The 18632-nt window shown below is 39.4% G+C and overlaps 1 protein-coding gene and 1 long non-coding RNA gene across 2 annotated transcripts; one reads left to right on the forward strand and one right to left on the reverse strand.

Moving 5' to 3' along the window:
- Positions 1–1748: 1748 nt before the first annotated feature.
- Positions 1749–11102, reverse strand: LOC139121557 (uncharacterized). The gene is made up of 3 exons (XR_011549317.1): positions 10866–11102; positions 2586–6373; positions 1749–2506 (listed from the first exon to the last, which is right to left on the reverse strand). It is a non-coding gene; the product is annotated as an uncharacterized lncRNA (long non-coding RNA).
- A 4337-nt stretch (positions 11103–15439) lies between these two features.
- On the forward strand, positions 15440–18430 carry LOC139150368 (uncharacterized). Its single transcript, XM_070722690.1, has 2 exons — positions 15440–16992; positions 18349–18430. Exons 1-2 carry the CDS (start codon positions 15440–15442, stop codon positions 18428–18430), a joined length of 1635 nt encoding a protein of 544 aa, XP_070578791.1.
- Positions 18431–18632: the final 202 nt, after the last annotated feature.

Consider the following 18632-nt stretch of genomic DNA (forward strand, 5'->3'; position numbering starts at 1 on the left):
TTTGATTGGCAGAAATCGTAATTAACCCGTTTTTGTAACAGCCTGCATTAGACCATGCAGCTAATCCACCATTACACAGTTTCGGTCTCACACGTTCGCAAAACATCTACGGCGCATGCTTTAGCGTTTGAAAGAGTGAAAACATGTCTTTTACATTTTTGGGAGAAAATCTGATAGTCGCACGCCTAAAACGATAGCACGTACCACCAAAAATAAATTTTAATGACGTCAACAGTATGTTGCGTATGATTGAAATGAGATGTGTCGGTACAAATTGTCTAAACATCGTCTCTAACTTATCCGATGAATTTGGAGTTTTTCATTATAGCCGTTGTCTGAACATGTTTTTAAAAATCTAAACTAAAAGTTGTGTCTTCCACACTGTCATATTCTATTTAAGAAGCGATTCAAAATTCCCTTCACTGTTTGCCTTAACATCAGTAAAAGCATGAAAAGGCTTAAGTGTGACATTCTTGCGTGTGAGAGCTATATTTGTTATCTCGCAGTGCTGAGCCAAAAATCAATCGTAGGTAACACGCCTGCATTCCTTGCCGTAACGAGGAGAGTATGAATCAATCTGTAGAATATTAGAGTCGACACTTTTAAACAATTTAATGGCAGTTTATGAAATTTATAATTGAATTATATATATATATATATATATATATATATATATATATATATATATATATATATATATATATATATATATACCTTCTGAGATCGCAAAATTCAAATTCTACACGCGCAAATTATTAAATTGCATTTATTCTATAAATGTGTGGTATGGCGTCATCTGGACTAGTGACTGCTTTGCCAAAAGAGTGAAGCAAGACGAAACACGATTTAATATCATAATGCCGTCTGTGTCGATTATTGAAGTAAGTTCATATCGGATTAACATTTTCAATTAAAATGGCGAGATGTATTATCGCTAAATGGGACGACAGAAACGCGTTTGAGGTGTAATGCAACAGTATATTAGAATTAATATCTCGACAATCGATTGCAATTAATTCATCGTTATCAGCAAGGAGCGACGCTGATTAAACGCTGTTGTTTCCATAAATAACATTTTGCATACAAGTAATGGCATGATTAATATGCTAATCACATCAGACACCATGTCTAATTAAAACATGCCTTCAGCGAAGTAAAAAATTACGATCTGGTTTGCAATTTTAGTATTTACTGTTGTGAGATCCTTAGTTTGGCAAGTGAATGATGGCATGTTCGATTTGCGTTGGACAACATCGAAAGATCAGGGAATGCAACGAAAGTCATAGTGTAGTATTATCAGTGTATGCTATGTAATTATTGAGGTCTGGATTAAGAATTGACGGATTAATGAATTACATTGCTTCCATAACGGGAAATTAATCAAATTCGCCTTTCGCGAACCTCTAATGAAAACGAGCAAGTAATAGAATAGACTCGAACTAAAAGATTCAATCGTGCGTGGGAATGCTAAGGGGAATCTGTTAACGCAGGGTATAGTGTGCTAATGTCCCTACCAGAATGGCAATTCGTAGGCTTAAACCTAATCTTCTTTCAACACTAAATATCCCTCTCTCTCTCTCTCTCTCTCTCTCTCTCTCTCTCTCTCTCTCTCTCTCTCTCTCTCTCTCTCCCTCTCTCTTTTACAGGAGCAAAATAATGGTGCAATATTTAAAATTGATCTTGAAAGTTAAAGATGACGTAACAATGGAGATCACGATGCACAACGAATAAGACATTCGACGAAAGTGTTATTTCAATAAATATGAACTTTTAATGATACATACTCTATCACTTATGAAAAATCTAAAAATGTTTTTATTCGCTATATAACAAAAGGAAAGCAAGGAAAATTGTGATTGCTGAGTCAAAGTGCCTTATATAAATTCAGTTGTTTGTTCCGGAGTGCATTTAGCTATCCCTACTGACACCTGTGCTACAGTAAATTACAAAACCATTCTCCGCTAGACATGCAGGACAGGTACACACGACACGAGCAATAAATAAGCATTAACCATACACACAGTTTGAGCTCCATTAGCTGTAACCTTTGACACACATTCCATTAATTTTGTTCCATTTGTGAAATACAGTCCATTATTCTACTCCCAGTCCCATCGTCACCTCGCCAAATGCTTAATGTCCCATTACACGTACACATGCAGAATGTACGTATTAAGGTAGAACAGATGTTCGGACTCTCAATTTTCAAAATATTTTCTGATTTAATGCTTGTTAGAACCCATTTGGAAGCTCTTTGAGTAAGAAAACTTTTCACAGTCTTGTGAAAATTCAAAATTGTATTTTTCCCCCAAGAGCTAACCCAGGGATGGCGGCCATTTTGAATTTCAAATATCGGTCAATTTAAGGAAATTTGTTTCCATAGTTCCGAAATTTTCAAGACGACTCAAGATTTTTATTCACGATTGTCAAAGAGAGTGGTTGAAGGTTTCCTTGAGCAAAGTTTTGAACAAAATTTTAAGTCTTACAATCTCGAGGCGTATACTACCTTAATGTTCAAAGTTGTTTTTGACGAATGATTTTCAGTCAGGTAACGTCGCATATTGTACACAAGGTGTCGTATTTACGGGGCAAATGTTTTGTACAAAGAACACGTATTTTTTTCTGGAACAAAAATAATGAAAATGTTATCAAAATTAAAGTATACCGTCTCTTTAATAAGATTTGAACAATATTTGAAAAAAGTGCTACTATAACAGACTATTCATGTGGTTCTATCATAGCTAAGTTATAACTAGTCTTCAAAGTTGCCGGATTGCGTCACAACAACGTCAATCTCTATTCTAATGGGTAACTTTTAACATCACCCCATTCAGGAGAGACCAAGTCCAGTGGTATGAAGTCCAGGACCGACCATACAATACTAGTAGTTTTCTATAATCAGCAAATGTGCCGCTACACTGGTGACATGACACAGACCGCTAAATACTGAATGCATATGTTTGGTGAAGAATTGTGAATGACTTATTTACCAATCAAAAAATCGTCATATATTGTCTAATATGTTGATGTTGACTCGGTTTGATTAGATTCAGATGTAAAGATGGCGGCAGACACCTCCCTCTAGATACGATCAACAGCTAACAAGAACAGTAAAGAATAAGCAAAGGTGGGAACGCCGTCATATCCAATCTACATCTGGTTATCAGACCAACTATCAGACCTCCAGATGATAAAATGGGTTTGTATACCCGTGGAACAATATTTTACTGTAAGATTGTAAATATAAAGGGAAAGAAAATGATTGTCAGAACTTTTCAAGGTCTCCTCTTTGATTCTACCGTCAAATCTCGACTTTACAACGCTCAGTTATGCCAGAATTGGGAATGGGGGCTTGCACAGAGGCCGCTAGACAACTTTCATGTGCGCATACACACTATCATTTTTTCGGGAGTCTGTTTCCGAGAGGAATGGCGGGAAACCTGCTAATATCTCGTCTTTGGTCAAATATATTGATGAACACATATGATGAAAATATTTTATGAGTTTAGCAGTACCTGACATGTGCGGTCATTTCAGGGTAAATAAAACTTAGACGGCAGTTTCTTGGTCGGTATTTGTTGGATGTTTTACAGCTCTGATGGTGATTGCTTCAAGATGGCGATCATTATTTTCAATATGGCTGACTATCTCTTCATTCGCGGTTTCAAAATCATCGCCAGGTGGCACTTCTGTAATACAAGTATCATCGTTTCGTTTGTTGGAATTGTAGTGTACGGGAACGAAATAGGGTGTGAACAAAACGCCCTCATAGTTCCAAATTGCTTCCGCAACGTCATTTCGCAATATGTCGTCATGGATTTGCCGCGATTTGGGCGATTTCTGGGATAGATTTATCACTTTTGGCAGAATCGCTACCGCGGCCGTGGCTATGAGCGAAAACGAAGGATCGCTGTTGAAGGTGATGATAATTTCAAAACATACAGCGATGAAAAAGGCTTTCAGTAAAAATATTTTGAATTTGTGAAAATATCGGTCACTGATGGGACTAACTTCATCACAAATGGAATGAAACAGACTTCGATGGATACTTTCTGTCTTACCATCGCTGCTTTCAAAGACAAGCACGTCACTATAAACCAGTTTGTCTGCTGTAAGTTGTTTCAACGGCCCGATTTCTTTGATGAATACGTGTTTGCAGAGCGCGTGCCTCTTTTGATAATCGGGCAGACGACAAATTTCAAACATGAGCTTTTTTACGGTTATGTAGTGTTCATTGATATCGTTAACGGCTCCGTACCAGTACATTACTATGGCAACGGCACACGTGACGTAGGGTAGGGTGGTTTTGAGGTCAACGGCAATGCCCGATAAGATATTGACACCAGCAATGACTATAAAATACGCAAACACTGTGATTAAAAACAATAAATACATAAAACAGTAACAGTACAGGAGATGCAGCATCACTCGGCATGAAAAATGCTCTCCGATTTCCTTTCCATTATAAATTCTATTCGAACTCTGTAAAACAGACACAGTTCTAACCATGAAACTAAGCAAAGGAATTTTCAACAGCAGTTTCAAGATTAATTTGAAAATTTTAAGTACCAAATATATCGGACAAAGCAAAACTGATTTCAGACTGGTCTGGCCGTCTTCGGGCCAGTATTTGACTAAGTTCGCTGGAAATGTTGAGTCCACTCGAAAGGCAGATCTCGTCGTAGAGGGCCCTGAAAAAGAATTTGTAGATTTTTGACCCGTCGCTTCCAGCTGGCTCGGGTTGCTGAGATGCTTGTTTGATTATCAGCCGTGTTAGCTCACCTCTGTCATAAAACAACAAAACCATGGACAGCATGCAAAACACCAGTAGAAAGAAAAAACCAAACCCGACATAAATTTTCGATGTAAATATTTTTTTCACGTAACTGATGTTTGACTGGTCTTCATGGACGAGTTTGGTTACCTGTGTATTGTAGGTCAAATATGTGGTGTCAAGTTCATCCTGGTGTGTGTCAATCCAGGTCATGGCGTCAAGTGCGATGTAGTAAGCAAGAGGGCAAATCACCAACATCAAGGTAAAGTTTCGAAGACACTCATAGACGTTGATGAACGTACATGAACCCAGAGAGCCACAGCGACGCTTCGTAAAACAGAAACGATCCGATTTTCTGTTCACATCCGGGTTATAAACCTTACAAAGGCAACATAAACGATATATCCATTGAAGTGGGCCAATAGGAATGCTCTTGTCATAATGCAACATATCCCATTCTTCGATGACAACCAATCGTTGATTCGCTTCTGTGTCTTCAAGCTGATATACTTTCGGCAACTCCCAATTGGCGGGAATTAATTTCAGGACGACGAACGGTAAACAGAAGAGAACCAAGATAAGTACTAAAAGCATCACAATAAATTGAGTTGATTTGAAAAATGTGTTGCTAATATATACTCTTTGACAACGACCGATAAAATCAGAGTTTCTCTTATCGGCATCAGCACCGCAACAGTGATATTTGACATACCCCGTGCTTTCTTCATTGTCGTCGAAATCGACCGCGCGATAACAAAGCCTGGTATTTGAATTGTCTTCGTGCAATACTTGACCCGTGACGTTGACTCTCAAAAAACGAAGCATTGTATCCATTTTGCAGTCCCCCGACAACGCAGTGATACAGCCCGCTGGTTTCGACATCAAATCAATCTCCAGGCTCCGAAAGGTGTACACGACAGTTTTCATTGACGTTTCTTCAACTTTATTCGGTAAAACCAACACAGAAGTGTCGTCTCGTAACCAACTTGCCGTGTCCGGTTGATAATAGTTGGTCGTATTTACGTACAATGGGCGTGGATCTGGTTCGTTTAAAACGTTGACACGAAAAGTAATTTTGCGGACACCCACTCTTACGTATTCAGCTAGCTTCCGCAAAATATCTTCAAAGTCTTTTTCTTGACTCGCATGAAGGTTACATGTACTTGAAGAGTGTTGACAAGCTTGCTTTTGTTGCGGTCGTTCGGTCTCAGGTGTGTTCGTTGGATGTGTTGACCTGGTTTCAGAACTCACAAAGCTGTCGGAATTTGCATGAGTTGTACCGCCACGGGCAGTATTGGTGTTCAAAACGTACTCCACAAGAGGCGTTTCTGACACGAACGGTGAAACCGTCGTTCTCGTGAAGTTTTCGATATTTTCTGAGTCTCCCCGAATTGTAGAGACGCTCGGGATCGCTGCCGAGACGGCAAAAGTGAGGATAACACCGGCCACCAATAGGTAATACATCGTGCACTCACTGTGGAATTTCTCAGGAATGTTGAACCAGTTGTCGCTCGTACAAGTCACGCTTCACTTTCCACGGCAAAAAAGTAGTTTGGAAATCTTTCAAGCCATGAAATCCGTCGCAAATATCACTTCGAGCTGTAAGTGAAAGGCAAAAGTTCGTTTGTAAGAATGTAAAAGCTCTGAGGCAGAAACGAGCCCTACATAAACTGACCTCTTAAATTATTGTTGAACCAGCCATTGTGCGCCTATTTTAGTGACAATTGTTGGAATTATGTCACGTGACTTACCTGGCTTTCAGCTCAACGCGCCACACTTTCAATTACCCTGGAAAAAAGTTCATTGAGAGTGCTGCCAATAACTGACCACACACAATGGCGGTCTTTTCGTCAATGCGGATCAACGACAGATTATTTTTGTATTCAGTCACTTCAATTGAAACCCATCCCAACCCCGAGTATACAACGGTCACGGAGATTTCAGACGACAAGCTAATCAACATAATGCTGGCTCTAAAACGCGGAAACAGATGTAATCAGGCGGATTACAAAGTCTTTCAATTTTGTCTGAGACACTAAAAGCTATACAAATGACTCGCAGTAAATGGAGTGTGAGTTCCGTACTACATATCTTATACAACAACCAAACCAGCGACTGCACGTAAACATTGACCCCGAGAAACTTTTCTCTCGAGTGTCTATGACTGAAGACACTGTCCTATCCTCGCAGAAATGACCGATTTTTAATATTCAAGAGCGTCCCCCCGGAATGTAGCATACAGTTTCAGAGTATATAATTATTCATCGATACTAAAGATTTTATCCTCGCCCTTCTAATTTTGTTGGCAATGAAACTTGAAATATTAATTGAACTACAAACTATGTCAAATACGCAGAAATATGAGGGTTTTCTTTACACTGTGTTATTGAAAACGTTGATCGTTGGAAACGTTTCTGAACTGAGTTCCTACCTACGTAAGCGACTTCCTAACAAAATATCGACACTGGCTAAAGTAGATTACCCTCCAAGTTTTAAAGGGAGGTGTCGTCGGAACTGCGCTCAAATGTCGTATGGGGCCCATACGACCAATGTTAGCACATGTATCCAAACTACGACGGCGATTGCAAGGTTAAACATGTTTGTCATAATGTACATTGTCAAATTTAAATGTTAACGTGATGCATCTAGATACAGTCCATTTTATTGACAAGAAAGTCGCACAGGCGCAGTTCCGACGGCGATCCCCACCCTCTAAAATATCCCAGCAATATAGCAAGAAGATATGTTAATTTTGCTCACCAAACTAGAACTCAATAAATAGAGACTGTGATTACTGTAATGTCCCCGCGAGAAAGGTTAAAAAATGTCAGTCACTTCTGAATTTAATTAATGGAAACATCAAATAGAGACGCTTGGATGGTAAGGCATACAATAAGCCAGGTAACATGTCATTTTCTTGTTAAGTCATTTGCACTTGCTGTGGAAGATACCCAACTGCACATGATGGTATTTTTTTTCAAGTTTGAAGGACATTGTCCGTTGCATGCGCACAGGAGATGCTGGACAGTCTTGTGAAATTTGGCATCATCGATGTTAATAATCCCTGCGAAAATACCTTCGCCAAACTCGATATAATGTTCGTAGCATACTGCGATTTGACACATAGGAAGTGAAAACATTAGCTATTTAAAGATAGAGGACCTGTCCAAGTCACAACATTGAAGATCCTAAATTTTTAGATGATCATGACTGCGATGCATACATCGAAAATCATACTTGTAAGCCTATTGGTCGGCGAATTTGTAATCTCTGACCGAAGTAAATGCGAAGTAAATGCGAGAGTCGCTGAGGGCGCTCTCCGGCTTGATGTGTCGCCGCTATTGTTATGTACAGTTTATAAATGATTTAAAATAAGTATCTCTTCCCTACTTTCCATTTTATATTCTTTCCTGAGTAAGTCATGTGTAATCGCTTTACTTTTCACCATTTTCCCTGTGGTGTACAGATTCCCAAAAACTCTGCACTCAACTGAGGTTCTCTTTCATGCAAAACTTCGCGTTTTCACAAAAATAGCCTTTACTGCAAGAACTTCGCAATGAAAGTGTGCACTTCTATGGTGAAGACATGAAAGTAGCCAATGAAACAGGCCTTTAGGTACACACTACTCCTAAGTTTGGCACAGTTAAGGTAGAACGCACCTCGGGGACAGACATTCGGACTCTCAAACTTTTACAATTCTCTTCTGATATACCACATGTGGGGGTTCATTTTAAAGCTCTTGGTGAAAGAAAACTTTTCACCGGCTTAGTTTTTCGAAATTCGAAAACTTTTATTTTTCTCCATAGAGTTAACACAGGGATGGCGGCCATTTTGAATTTCTAATATCGGTAAATCTTGGGTAATTTGTTTCTCTAGTACCAAAATTTGCATGGTGACCCCCTATTTTATTCTTGATTTTGAAAGAGAATGATTGAAAGATTCCTTGAGGAAAGTTAGAGCAAAAGTTTAAGTCTTTCACTTTCGAGGTGCATACTACCTTAAAAGCAAAGAGAAGTTAATAGTGTCCTGCTCAAGGACACAAAATTACAACCACGCTCTAAACATCATAGCTCTGTAACCGTTGAACAGCGACGGGGTACTCTGGCCAGCAGAAATAAATTCATTAGTACTCTTATATATCTATTGAATAGTTGTACTGAAAAACATGCTATGAGTATCACTGGTCGCGTTTTTTACATTAATAATAATTATCAGTGACTAAGTCAAATATACTTTCATTTATATTTAAGAATCTGTTTGTTTGATATTATCTCTTTTTTATTATTTCACAAGATTATTTTATTCATGTGCTTCTTAAGTACAACTCTACAGTTACCCGAAAGCACAGACTGGACTTACAGACAAATCCCAGTCTACGTTTAACATTAGTTTTGCCAGTTGCTGACTTGACTTAGCTTAACCAACCCTAGCCTGGGATCCAATCATTTCCACTCTGGTGATTTACCAAGGTGTTAACAAAACAGATAATACTTGAATTCAGATTATAGTGAAATTACTTCAGCGATTGAAACACGTCAGTTTGATGAAATATTTTGCACACCGAATTAAACTTGGTGAATATATTTGAAAATAAAGTGAACCCCCTCATTCCCCCGCGTGAAAAATAACCCCTGCATTTTGTCGTTTTCAAATTTCAGAACATCCTCTTGGATTTTCTCGGTCCATCCCCGCCAATAATAAATGAATGCTACCCTATTGAGTATTCATTCTCACTCTGTGAGCACCTCAATCGGTGTAAATAACACCGAAATAGAAATGTTAACGACATTAACACATCACTAATGTGTGGAATAGTACCAGCATTGCTGTTGATATGCTATAGTATGACAGAGCGATCCTCCAAGAATTCTGTTGTACTGCCAAAATGGCTGACAGCGTCATGGTTTAACATTTTGGGGATAAAATAGTGAATATTACTCTTTATCTGGTGTATTATGGTGATGCAAACGCAGCCGTGATGTCACTAGGACCCAGTTGCTTAGCAACGTCCCTGGAACGATAAAACGCAACCGCTGTAGCCAGGGCATAATCGCGGCAAAATACAGACTATCAGTTACAACACAGTGTTATGAATGCACCGCAAAGAGATGAAGTGGCTTGCATAAAAAATCTCTCGCTTTGTAGAGACAGATTAATTTCGCGTCGCATTGTTCTGTAGGCGGGGTCGGGACCAAACCATGCATACAGGCGTGCAGTCTCAACTAACGCTGTGGCCGTCTGGTTTCGCTTTACAGTGCCATACCATTCATGTTGTATAATTTCAGAAAGCTCCAGGGCTAGAATATTCATCAGCCATTGTTCAGCTTGTCTTCACCGTATTGCTCTCAGTGCAATGAAAACAGCGCGAGCACGTAACCATTTAAATTACCCTTTTTGGCCTACAGGATGTGTTAATTATTCTGTGTATTGAAACGGAATTAAAATATTACTGCCAAGATATCGACCTAGACAAAATCATCAAAGGAAAGCCACTAATTCATACCTTCGAATTTTGTGGTATCTAAACTTATTATTTGACAAGCAGCTGTTCTGTATATTTGCACGCGACTATATATCTTAACAAGTACTATAGAAATGAATTTGAATGATAATATACGGGATGTGGCCATATTGCTTAGCGGTGGCTCAATGTCATTTCGTCAGCAACGTAACGGGTCGCTCGCTCCAGAACATCTGCCCAGGCATGTTTTTTATGACATTTTTCAATCGCAGCGCACTTAATTTATGCATGCTGTGTACTTGCTCTGCAAATGTAGAAAGAGCTTGCAGCTTTGGCGTGATGCTCGATGAAAAATGTCGTTTTAAGCTTGGTTGGGGCAGTGTGTGCTGATGTAGGTGTGCCTGTGTGTGTGCACGGATGAGAGCAAAACAATGGTGAATCCCATTGTCAAAAAAGGTCAACGAATTCAATAACAAATGAATCTCCAGTACTCATCGACATACCGCTGCGAAATTGCAATACAATAGCATTGTTTGAAATGACTGCATTTCAATGCACACGTTATTAATTTAAGAACAGTGTAAATAAACGATATAAATCGGTTGAATTTATGAGACCTATTGTACGTACCTTTGTGCCAGAATTCCTCCGTAAGTTAAACGTCCCTCACGAAGATGTATAGCCGAGTCACGTATAAGCAGGATATTTCTGTGATCTAGCTCTGCATTGTATATATTCTAAATGTAATATTTTCATTTTCTCCCACTGATTTTAAGAATGACCTTTCCGTGGAAATAATTTGTTATTTATACTGATTTAGGAGCTAAGGAGATTCATGCGTGCAGTCACGTTATACCACGCATGCGTGATGGTTGATACAGGTTCCATTGAAAGGGTCATGTGACTGCAAGTAATATTTATTAAAAATGTGTGTATGTGTATCTATATCATAAAAACGGCTGTTCGAGAATGTTGAGTTAACTTTCGCTTTTATGTTATTTATGATCAAATACATATGCTCTCACATACATACACACAGTATTGTTTTGTGTGTGTGTGTGTGTGTGTGTGTGTGTGTGTGTGTGTGAGAGAGAGAGAGAGAGAGAGAGAGAGAGAGAGAGAGAGAGAGAGAGAGAGAGAGAGAGAGAGAGAGAGAATTGCAATCGTTCACTCCATGAACTCATACTGACAATAGACCTTAACGAGCAGAGGAAATTGTGTCGTTTAGGTGTGATGTGAATACTATGGAGCTTTCAATAATAATAAGGCAGGAACTGCCGTCTTGTCATTAACTGATGATTTACGCAAGAACAAGCGGGTAATTTTCATCGCAAAGTTGACATGGTGCACCCTAACGTTTATCAAGCGGCTGTGTTTCAATCTCCGTCAGCTGTCAGTAACTCTTGTTGTATCTCCAACACAAACACTTTCGTTCCTTTTATTTTATGAAAAATAGTTTTCAATTGACTTCCCATGTCATGTCGAAATGCGCACATTTTCAGCTTAGTAACAATGTGTGCAACGCCAATTTTTAAGGTAGTATGCGCTCCAAAGTGAAAGACTCAAACATTTTCTCAACCTTTCCTCAGTAAAGCTTTCAGTTCTCTTACATGCTTACCAGATCAACAATAAAAATCAGGGGTCACCGTGCACAATTTAGCACTATAGAAACAAATTATCTAACATCTGCAGATTTGAAATTCAAAATGGCCGCCATTCTTCTGTTAACGCTGTTGGCAAAAGCAAAATTTTCGATTTTTAAAATCTATGACGGTGAAAAGTTTTCGTATTCCAACAGCTTTAAAACGAGCCCTCACAAGACAAGTGGTAACCAGAAAAGCGTTGAAAAAAATTGAGAGTCCGCATATCTGTCCCCAAGGCGCATTCTACCTTTGGAATGCTCTACCTTAATGTCAAAACTGAACATGTCTAGGCTATTTATACGTTGTTAAATTGCAAAATACATATTTTGTTACTATGAATTTCCACATTTTGAGGGAGAGGAAAATCAAAATATATTTGATTCCCGGGGATACTCATAAGTAAGATTCTGTACATATTAACAGCGGTTTTGACTCCCTTTTGGCCTTATGTAGACTTGTTACAAAAGATGTAGACTATGTCTTAGATTCAAGGACAATTTTTGACATTAAAATAAGCACTTTTAATCCATTATTGTGTAAAAAAATGTAGCTCTTTGCCTAAACGTAACGGAAAAAATGTAGAGTTTATGCTCCGTAGTTTTAATCTTCCGTACAAATACACCAAATGCGGGACGAGTGCACAGTCGGGTTTGAAATGATGAAAATATTATCAAAATTGCAGCCACACCGTAACTGCCTCCGTGAGAAGGTGATTGGGCTGCCCACCTTAGCGGGTTTAATTCATTTGATTAAAAGAAAACAAACAAACAAACAAACAAAACTGACAACCATTATTGCTGGCTATATAGGGGTCCATTGTTGTGGGGTTGAGTCTAGAAGTTATGAATATAATCAATAAATGTCATGTATCAAGTGTATGCCTATTACCGGGGTACGTAACCCTCGCTATCTCTGTATACTCTTTCAAAGAAAATAGTCCATATCTGTCAATTGCCCCCCCTAATCCCCTTCATTAATTTGTTCTACCGATCAAACGGGGGGGGGGGGGGCTTATCCCGCTGACCAAATAACTCGTTAGCAGCTCGTAAGGTACCGTCTCTTACCTTATGAGCTGCTAATGAGTTATTTGGTCAGGGCGATAAGCCCCTACGTTGGTGATTGCTAGAAGAAATTAATGAAGGGGATTAGGGAGGGCAATTAACAGATATAGACTGTTTTCTTTGAAATACTATACACAGATAGCTAGGGTAAAGTAATAGGCACACAGACACGGGTAAGGCTAGTATAATGAATAGAAAATTAATACATGGCATTTATTGATCGTATTCATAACTTCCAGACGAATGTTACTCCCAATATCCTGTCGTTGAGGCACCGTCGACATGCATCACAGTAATAGAAATTACCCACAATTCTCTTCGATTTTTAGCCTTGAACTTGAAGGTTGCCAGTCTAATAGCTTTTTTCTGTTCTACTTATTAGCAAAATGTGAAACATTCAAATAATTATTCAATTATATCCAATTAAGATGTGCTTAGATATAAAGGCAGCAGGGCTCGAAATTAACTTTTTTCCCTGGTAGTCCACTTGGGCTACCATTTTCTGAAGTTGGTAGCCCAATGACAATGGCTGGTAGCCCATGCATATTTTAGTTTAGGGATATTGTTTTTCATTAACCAGACAAGAAAAAATATTTTTTAAGTTTCTGCCCATGAAGTGAATTTTCTAGTCATTTGATGTGAATACTTACTCATCTAGTACCTAAAGGAAACAGGTATAAGACCCACCCCCCTAAAAAAAAAAATGTTTCTGGTCCTTCAGCAAAAGTGATGAGGCGAAGCGGTTTCTTTTTTTCCTTTTTTTTCTTAACAATGCTGGTTTGGCACTATTGATACAACAGTTATTGTCTTTTATCACTGGCTGCATAAAACTTCCATTTCCTTTTAGCATTTTTGGACATGCAAACAGGGATATCAAGGATAGCTGTACTGATTAGTATGTAACCCAAAAAATGCCATTGCGCGCAGGTTCTGAAATGACACACGCGGTGACCAGAAACGATTTTTTTTGGCCTAATGGACAACAGTGATACTCAAAAGTTTGGTGATCTATTTACAACTTGTTTCATTCTCAGAGTTGTATGAAAATTTTGAAAGTAGTCATGACAACGACCACGACCTTCTCAGCACGTCGAGACTAGATATACCGTAGCAGTGCTAAAATAGACCATGGACTTTCTGTAGGGAGGAGGCATATTGCCCGTGATTGATACATTATGATCAAAATGCAATGAAAATGCGTTTTCATCGACCATCACTTCCAGTGCCTGTCATTCAAGTATATCAGTTCAGATATTGGACATTGCACGTCAAGTATTGACTGAATTTTATGTTCCGGTCTTTGGTAGTCCGTGTGGGCTACCATTTCATGGATTTTGGTAGCCCCAGGCAAAAATTGGTAGTCTGTGGACGCGGGACTACCGCTAATTTCGAGCCCTGAGGCAATACTTTCAAAATTACCGCCAAAAAACCCCGTAAAAGTCGTCAGCAGGTACTAGCATCCATGGCCAGTAGTAAGAATTTTGCAGGTTTTACATTATCACATTTATTCATGCACGAAACACATTTTTTACATTTAATACATTTTCTTGTTACTACAAATACCATACTTTTGGTAAACAAGTCACAGACAATGAAGAGGTAATACTCTAAGAAAAGTTAATATGTATATTAATTTCGTCATATCCCCCAGAAAACTACATATATTATTTCTATAAAGCAGGTGCGACTAGTTTCTCTATTCATCCTTGAACTATTCTTAGTAGCTGAGGACACAGTTTTTGGATTTTTTTTTACAAAAATGCTACCTCCTCTCTAAATCTAACATATTTTTGCAGATCATTAAAAATAAGCAGTGTGAAAAATAGTAAGTTTTGAGAATTTATAAAATTAGTTTTAAAAATTGACTTCACATGGGAGACACGCAGTACTTCACAGACGAATCTTTGATGGTACAAATCACAATCTAGTATGCGGGGGGGGGGGGGAGGGGGGGGACATAAGCTTGGAGATCCCGCCGCCTCACACTGACAAGGCAGCGTCGGACACCATTTTATCGGTCAAATTCAGATTTACAAAAAAACACATCAGGTTCACAAAGCTTCTCAAACTTTTCACTTTTTAATCGAAAAATTCGAGGTTAATGCGTGTCATACACGTCAAATGAAATTTTGAATTCTACCATAGACCCTAGGGCCCGTACTGGTTTGTTTCGCACCGAAAGTTGAAGCGAATAGAATTGACGATGAAAGATTTGTACAGACTCTGCTTTTATCGTATCCGGCCGATTGTTTCACATGTAGCTTCTGCATTACGTGTAAATGCTGTTGTTTACTGCTGTTTGTGGGGTATAAAGCGAACGTATTGCCGGAAATAGATTTTACGTTCCTGATTACGTCACAGGTGTGCTGTTGACGAGAAAAGCTCATTATATAACAAAATAAACCAAGCACAGTTTACGTGTTTTGTATAGAGTTAGCAGTGTTTTGGCGTACCACTCGGCACAAGGCGTGGTGTCTCTAATTGATTAGGAACCGTAATCATGGCTAATAAGTCGCTGTTAACTATTTTCACTGTCTTTCTCTTCGGCGCAAACATTGCAGTTTCTACAGAGGGGACTCCGCGAGTTCTGATCCTTGGAGCCGGTATGAGCGGCATCGCCGCGGCGAAAACTTTGGCCGACAGTGGTGTGGACGACTTTCTGATCTTAGAAGGTGACAGTGACATCGGCGGTCGGGTGAAATCAACGAGCTTTGGAGGGCAGCTGATAGAATTGGGTGCAAACTGGGTACACTTTGGTAACTCCTCCGACAATCCTATTTGGCAACTGAAAGAAAAGTACAATATCCGAGGCAAACACTCTGATTACGATGACGTCATTGTTTTGGACAACGCTGGGAACAACTTCACCCATATAGCAGACGACTACTGGGAAATGTGGGAATTCGCCGGCGAATACATTGACGAGTATTTATTGGACGATATGCTTCTTGGGCGGACGCCAGATATGTCGGTACGTGCTGGACGAAAGCTTGGCGGATGGACCCCACGGAATGCCGTTCAGAAAGTGGTGGAGTATTTCGAGCATGACGCGGAGTTTGCCGATCCCCCGGATGTATCATCTTTGAGATCAACATCAGCTAATTCGGATGAGCTGGTATCTGGAGGGGGCGACTACTTCATCACCGATCAGAGAGGGTTTGGTACCATAATCAAAGAAATGGCCAATGAGTTTCTTTCTGAAGGTGACGAGCGTCTCAAACTTGGTCACCTCGTCAGTCGAATTGAATGGTCGGACGACAATGTAACTGTAACGACAAGCGATGACCAGGTGTTCACAGCCGACTTCGCTCTCTGTACTTTCAGTATCGGCGTTCTAGAAAACGATGTCGTGGAATTTGTGCCAGAATTACCTCTATGGAAAACGGAAGAAATTTATCAATTCCGCATGGCTTGGTTCACTAAAATATTTCTCCAGTTCCCGGCGGACTCCGAACGATTCTGGCCAGAGGAAGAATGGATGCTTGTGGCTGACGATAGACGTGGCTATTATCCCGTGTGGGGAAATCTTGGCGCTCCTGGCCTACTTCCAAACGAAGCCAATATTTTGTTTGTCATGGTCACCGGAGAGGAATCAAGGCGTGTTGAATACCAGAGTGACGAAGAAACGAAAGTCGAAATCATGTCAGTATTGAGAAATATGTTCGGTGATGATATTCCAGATGCTTCGGACATTTTGGTCAGCAAATGGGGAATTGACCCTTTACACTACGGTAGCTATAGCAACTGGCCGGTTGAAGTTTCCATGGAAAGTTTCGTACGACTTCAGGCACCTGTTGGGAAACTCTACTTCGCTGGCGAAGCCACCCACGAACGGTACAACGGGTACTTACAGGGGGCGCTTCTAACTGGCCAGGATAGAGCCGATGATATACTTCGCTGCATGGATGGCTCTTGTTATGAACACGAAATTAAGCGGAAGAAACTAGGTTGTACCTATCAACAAGCCACAAATTATGACGACGCTGCCACAATAGATGACGGTAGCTGTATATTTAATTTACTTTTTCTCTCCAGTGGTGCAACCTGTCTGAAGTATAACTATCTTACTGTTTTCTGTTTGCCAGCGACGATATTAAGCTTAGTCTTTTTACGATTGCAACTATTTTTTTGATAATTCATGAGGTGAAATGTATTATATCAGCCTGTTTACATTGTTATCGACAAAAGTATAATTATGATCGTCATTTCATCCATTTATAAAAGACTGTGTTCGATAAAAAAGGGGACTGGCAGCAAAGTGAAGATTTCGTTCAGGTTTCGTCGCTATGCAATCATTAGTTCCAAGATTTTTTGACTAAAAACCGAAAAGATTAACCCAAAAGTAAATACATACAAATTTCACCCCAATCTGAAAACATTTAGGATACCTAAAGGAACCTGCATACCAAGTTTCAACCTAATCTGGTCAACGGTCATAGAGTTTTAGCAATTTGCAGGATTTTTTAAACCACAGGCGCACGTCTTGCTCTCATGCTGTACACTTCCAAGTATATTGTATACTTGATTGTATAGAGCATGAGAGCCTGTTGGAGCAGTACATAATATTTTGGTACAATACCAGTCAGCCTAGGTCTGTACAACTAGCTTTGTAGTTTTGCAAATACTCAGGAAACCAATGTACTGTAATGAATTGAAATATGAAATTACAGAGACAGACTTGCCTGTACTCAGAGAGGGCTGGGAAAGTTTTGAAACCCAATTTTTGTTTTGAAGGAGTTTTTATTTGTGATGAAAGGTTAAAGTGCTCGCCATAAAGGTGAAACAAGACAGTGCTAAATTATCAGTAATTGTTGGTATTGTTTTAACCCATTTACAACAATATGTTACTAGTTTATCTTTCTCCCGTAATATCGTATTCTACCTGGTAGTTATGTCTGCAAATACACAGTAAATGATGTTTTTTTATTTTTCATCACATTGATTTGGGGTTTTTTTTTGCTAGAACTACGAGATGATTTTAAATAACCGAGGCATTAGTGTCTGCAAAAATATTGTAACTCTCATACCATTTTCTGCTAGTCTAAAATGTGGCTGTTGTTTCAGATCCTGATTCAACGATCACCAGTATAGGACCCCTCCTCGGTTACGCTGTAGCTAAGGATAAGCTAGCCTTGTTTCCATGGGAGCGTAGTGTACAGCGTAACCCATGGCAGAGAAGTTCTAGACTACGCGATCACAACATGTACCAGTCTTCCTTAGGTTGTTCGCTTACCTTCATGGAGATAGGATATTTTGTGCATAATTGTCGCAAAAGCGCTGTTATTCTGTTAAACACGACGAATAAATAATTTGAATTTTTTCCATGTTTCCAAGATTGAATTTATTGTCACCCACCAATTATCACGAAGATTCAGAAGTGCTGTCGACAGTACTTTTGTATTTTTGCAGAAAGGGCGTTTACCCAGGACCGCTTGCGCCTGCCACCACGGACAGTTTTTTCTTTGTCTGTGCTGCCACCTACGTCAGCTGAGGGACATTACACGTACAGAGTCTGTGTTTTCCATTTCAGATTTATACCTATGTGATCAATTTTTGGTAAAAGGATAGTTTTTTACATTGGCAGGAACAATATACAGAAAGGAAACTTCGGGGAACGCAAGCACCAGCTGGTCCCTGAATAAGAATTAATAAATCGTGCATGATATGAGAACATTTACTGATGTGGACGAAAG

This window comes from Ptychodera flava, chromosome 2, assembly GCF_041260155.1.
Source record: "Ptychodera flava strain L36383 chromosome 2, AS_Pfla_20210202, whole genome shotgun sequence".
Taxonomy (NCBI): Eukaryota; Metazoa; Hemichordata; class Enteropneusta; family Ptychoderidae; genus Ptychodera; species Ptychodera flava.

Coding starts and splice junctions, on each gene's coding strand:
- LOC139150368 (XM_070722690.1), top strand. CDS start 15,440: ATGGCTAATAAGTCGCTGTTAACTATTTTCACTGTCTTTCTCTTCGGC. Junction 16,993..18,348: donor AGTGGTGCAACCTGTCTGAA/GTATAACTATCT, acceptor GTATTTTTGCAG/AAAGGGCGTTTACCCAGGAC.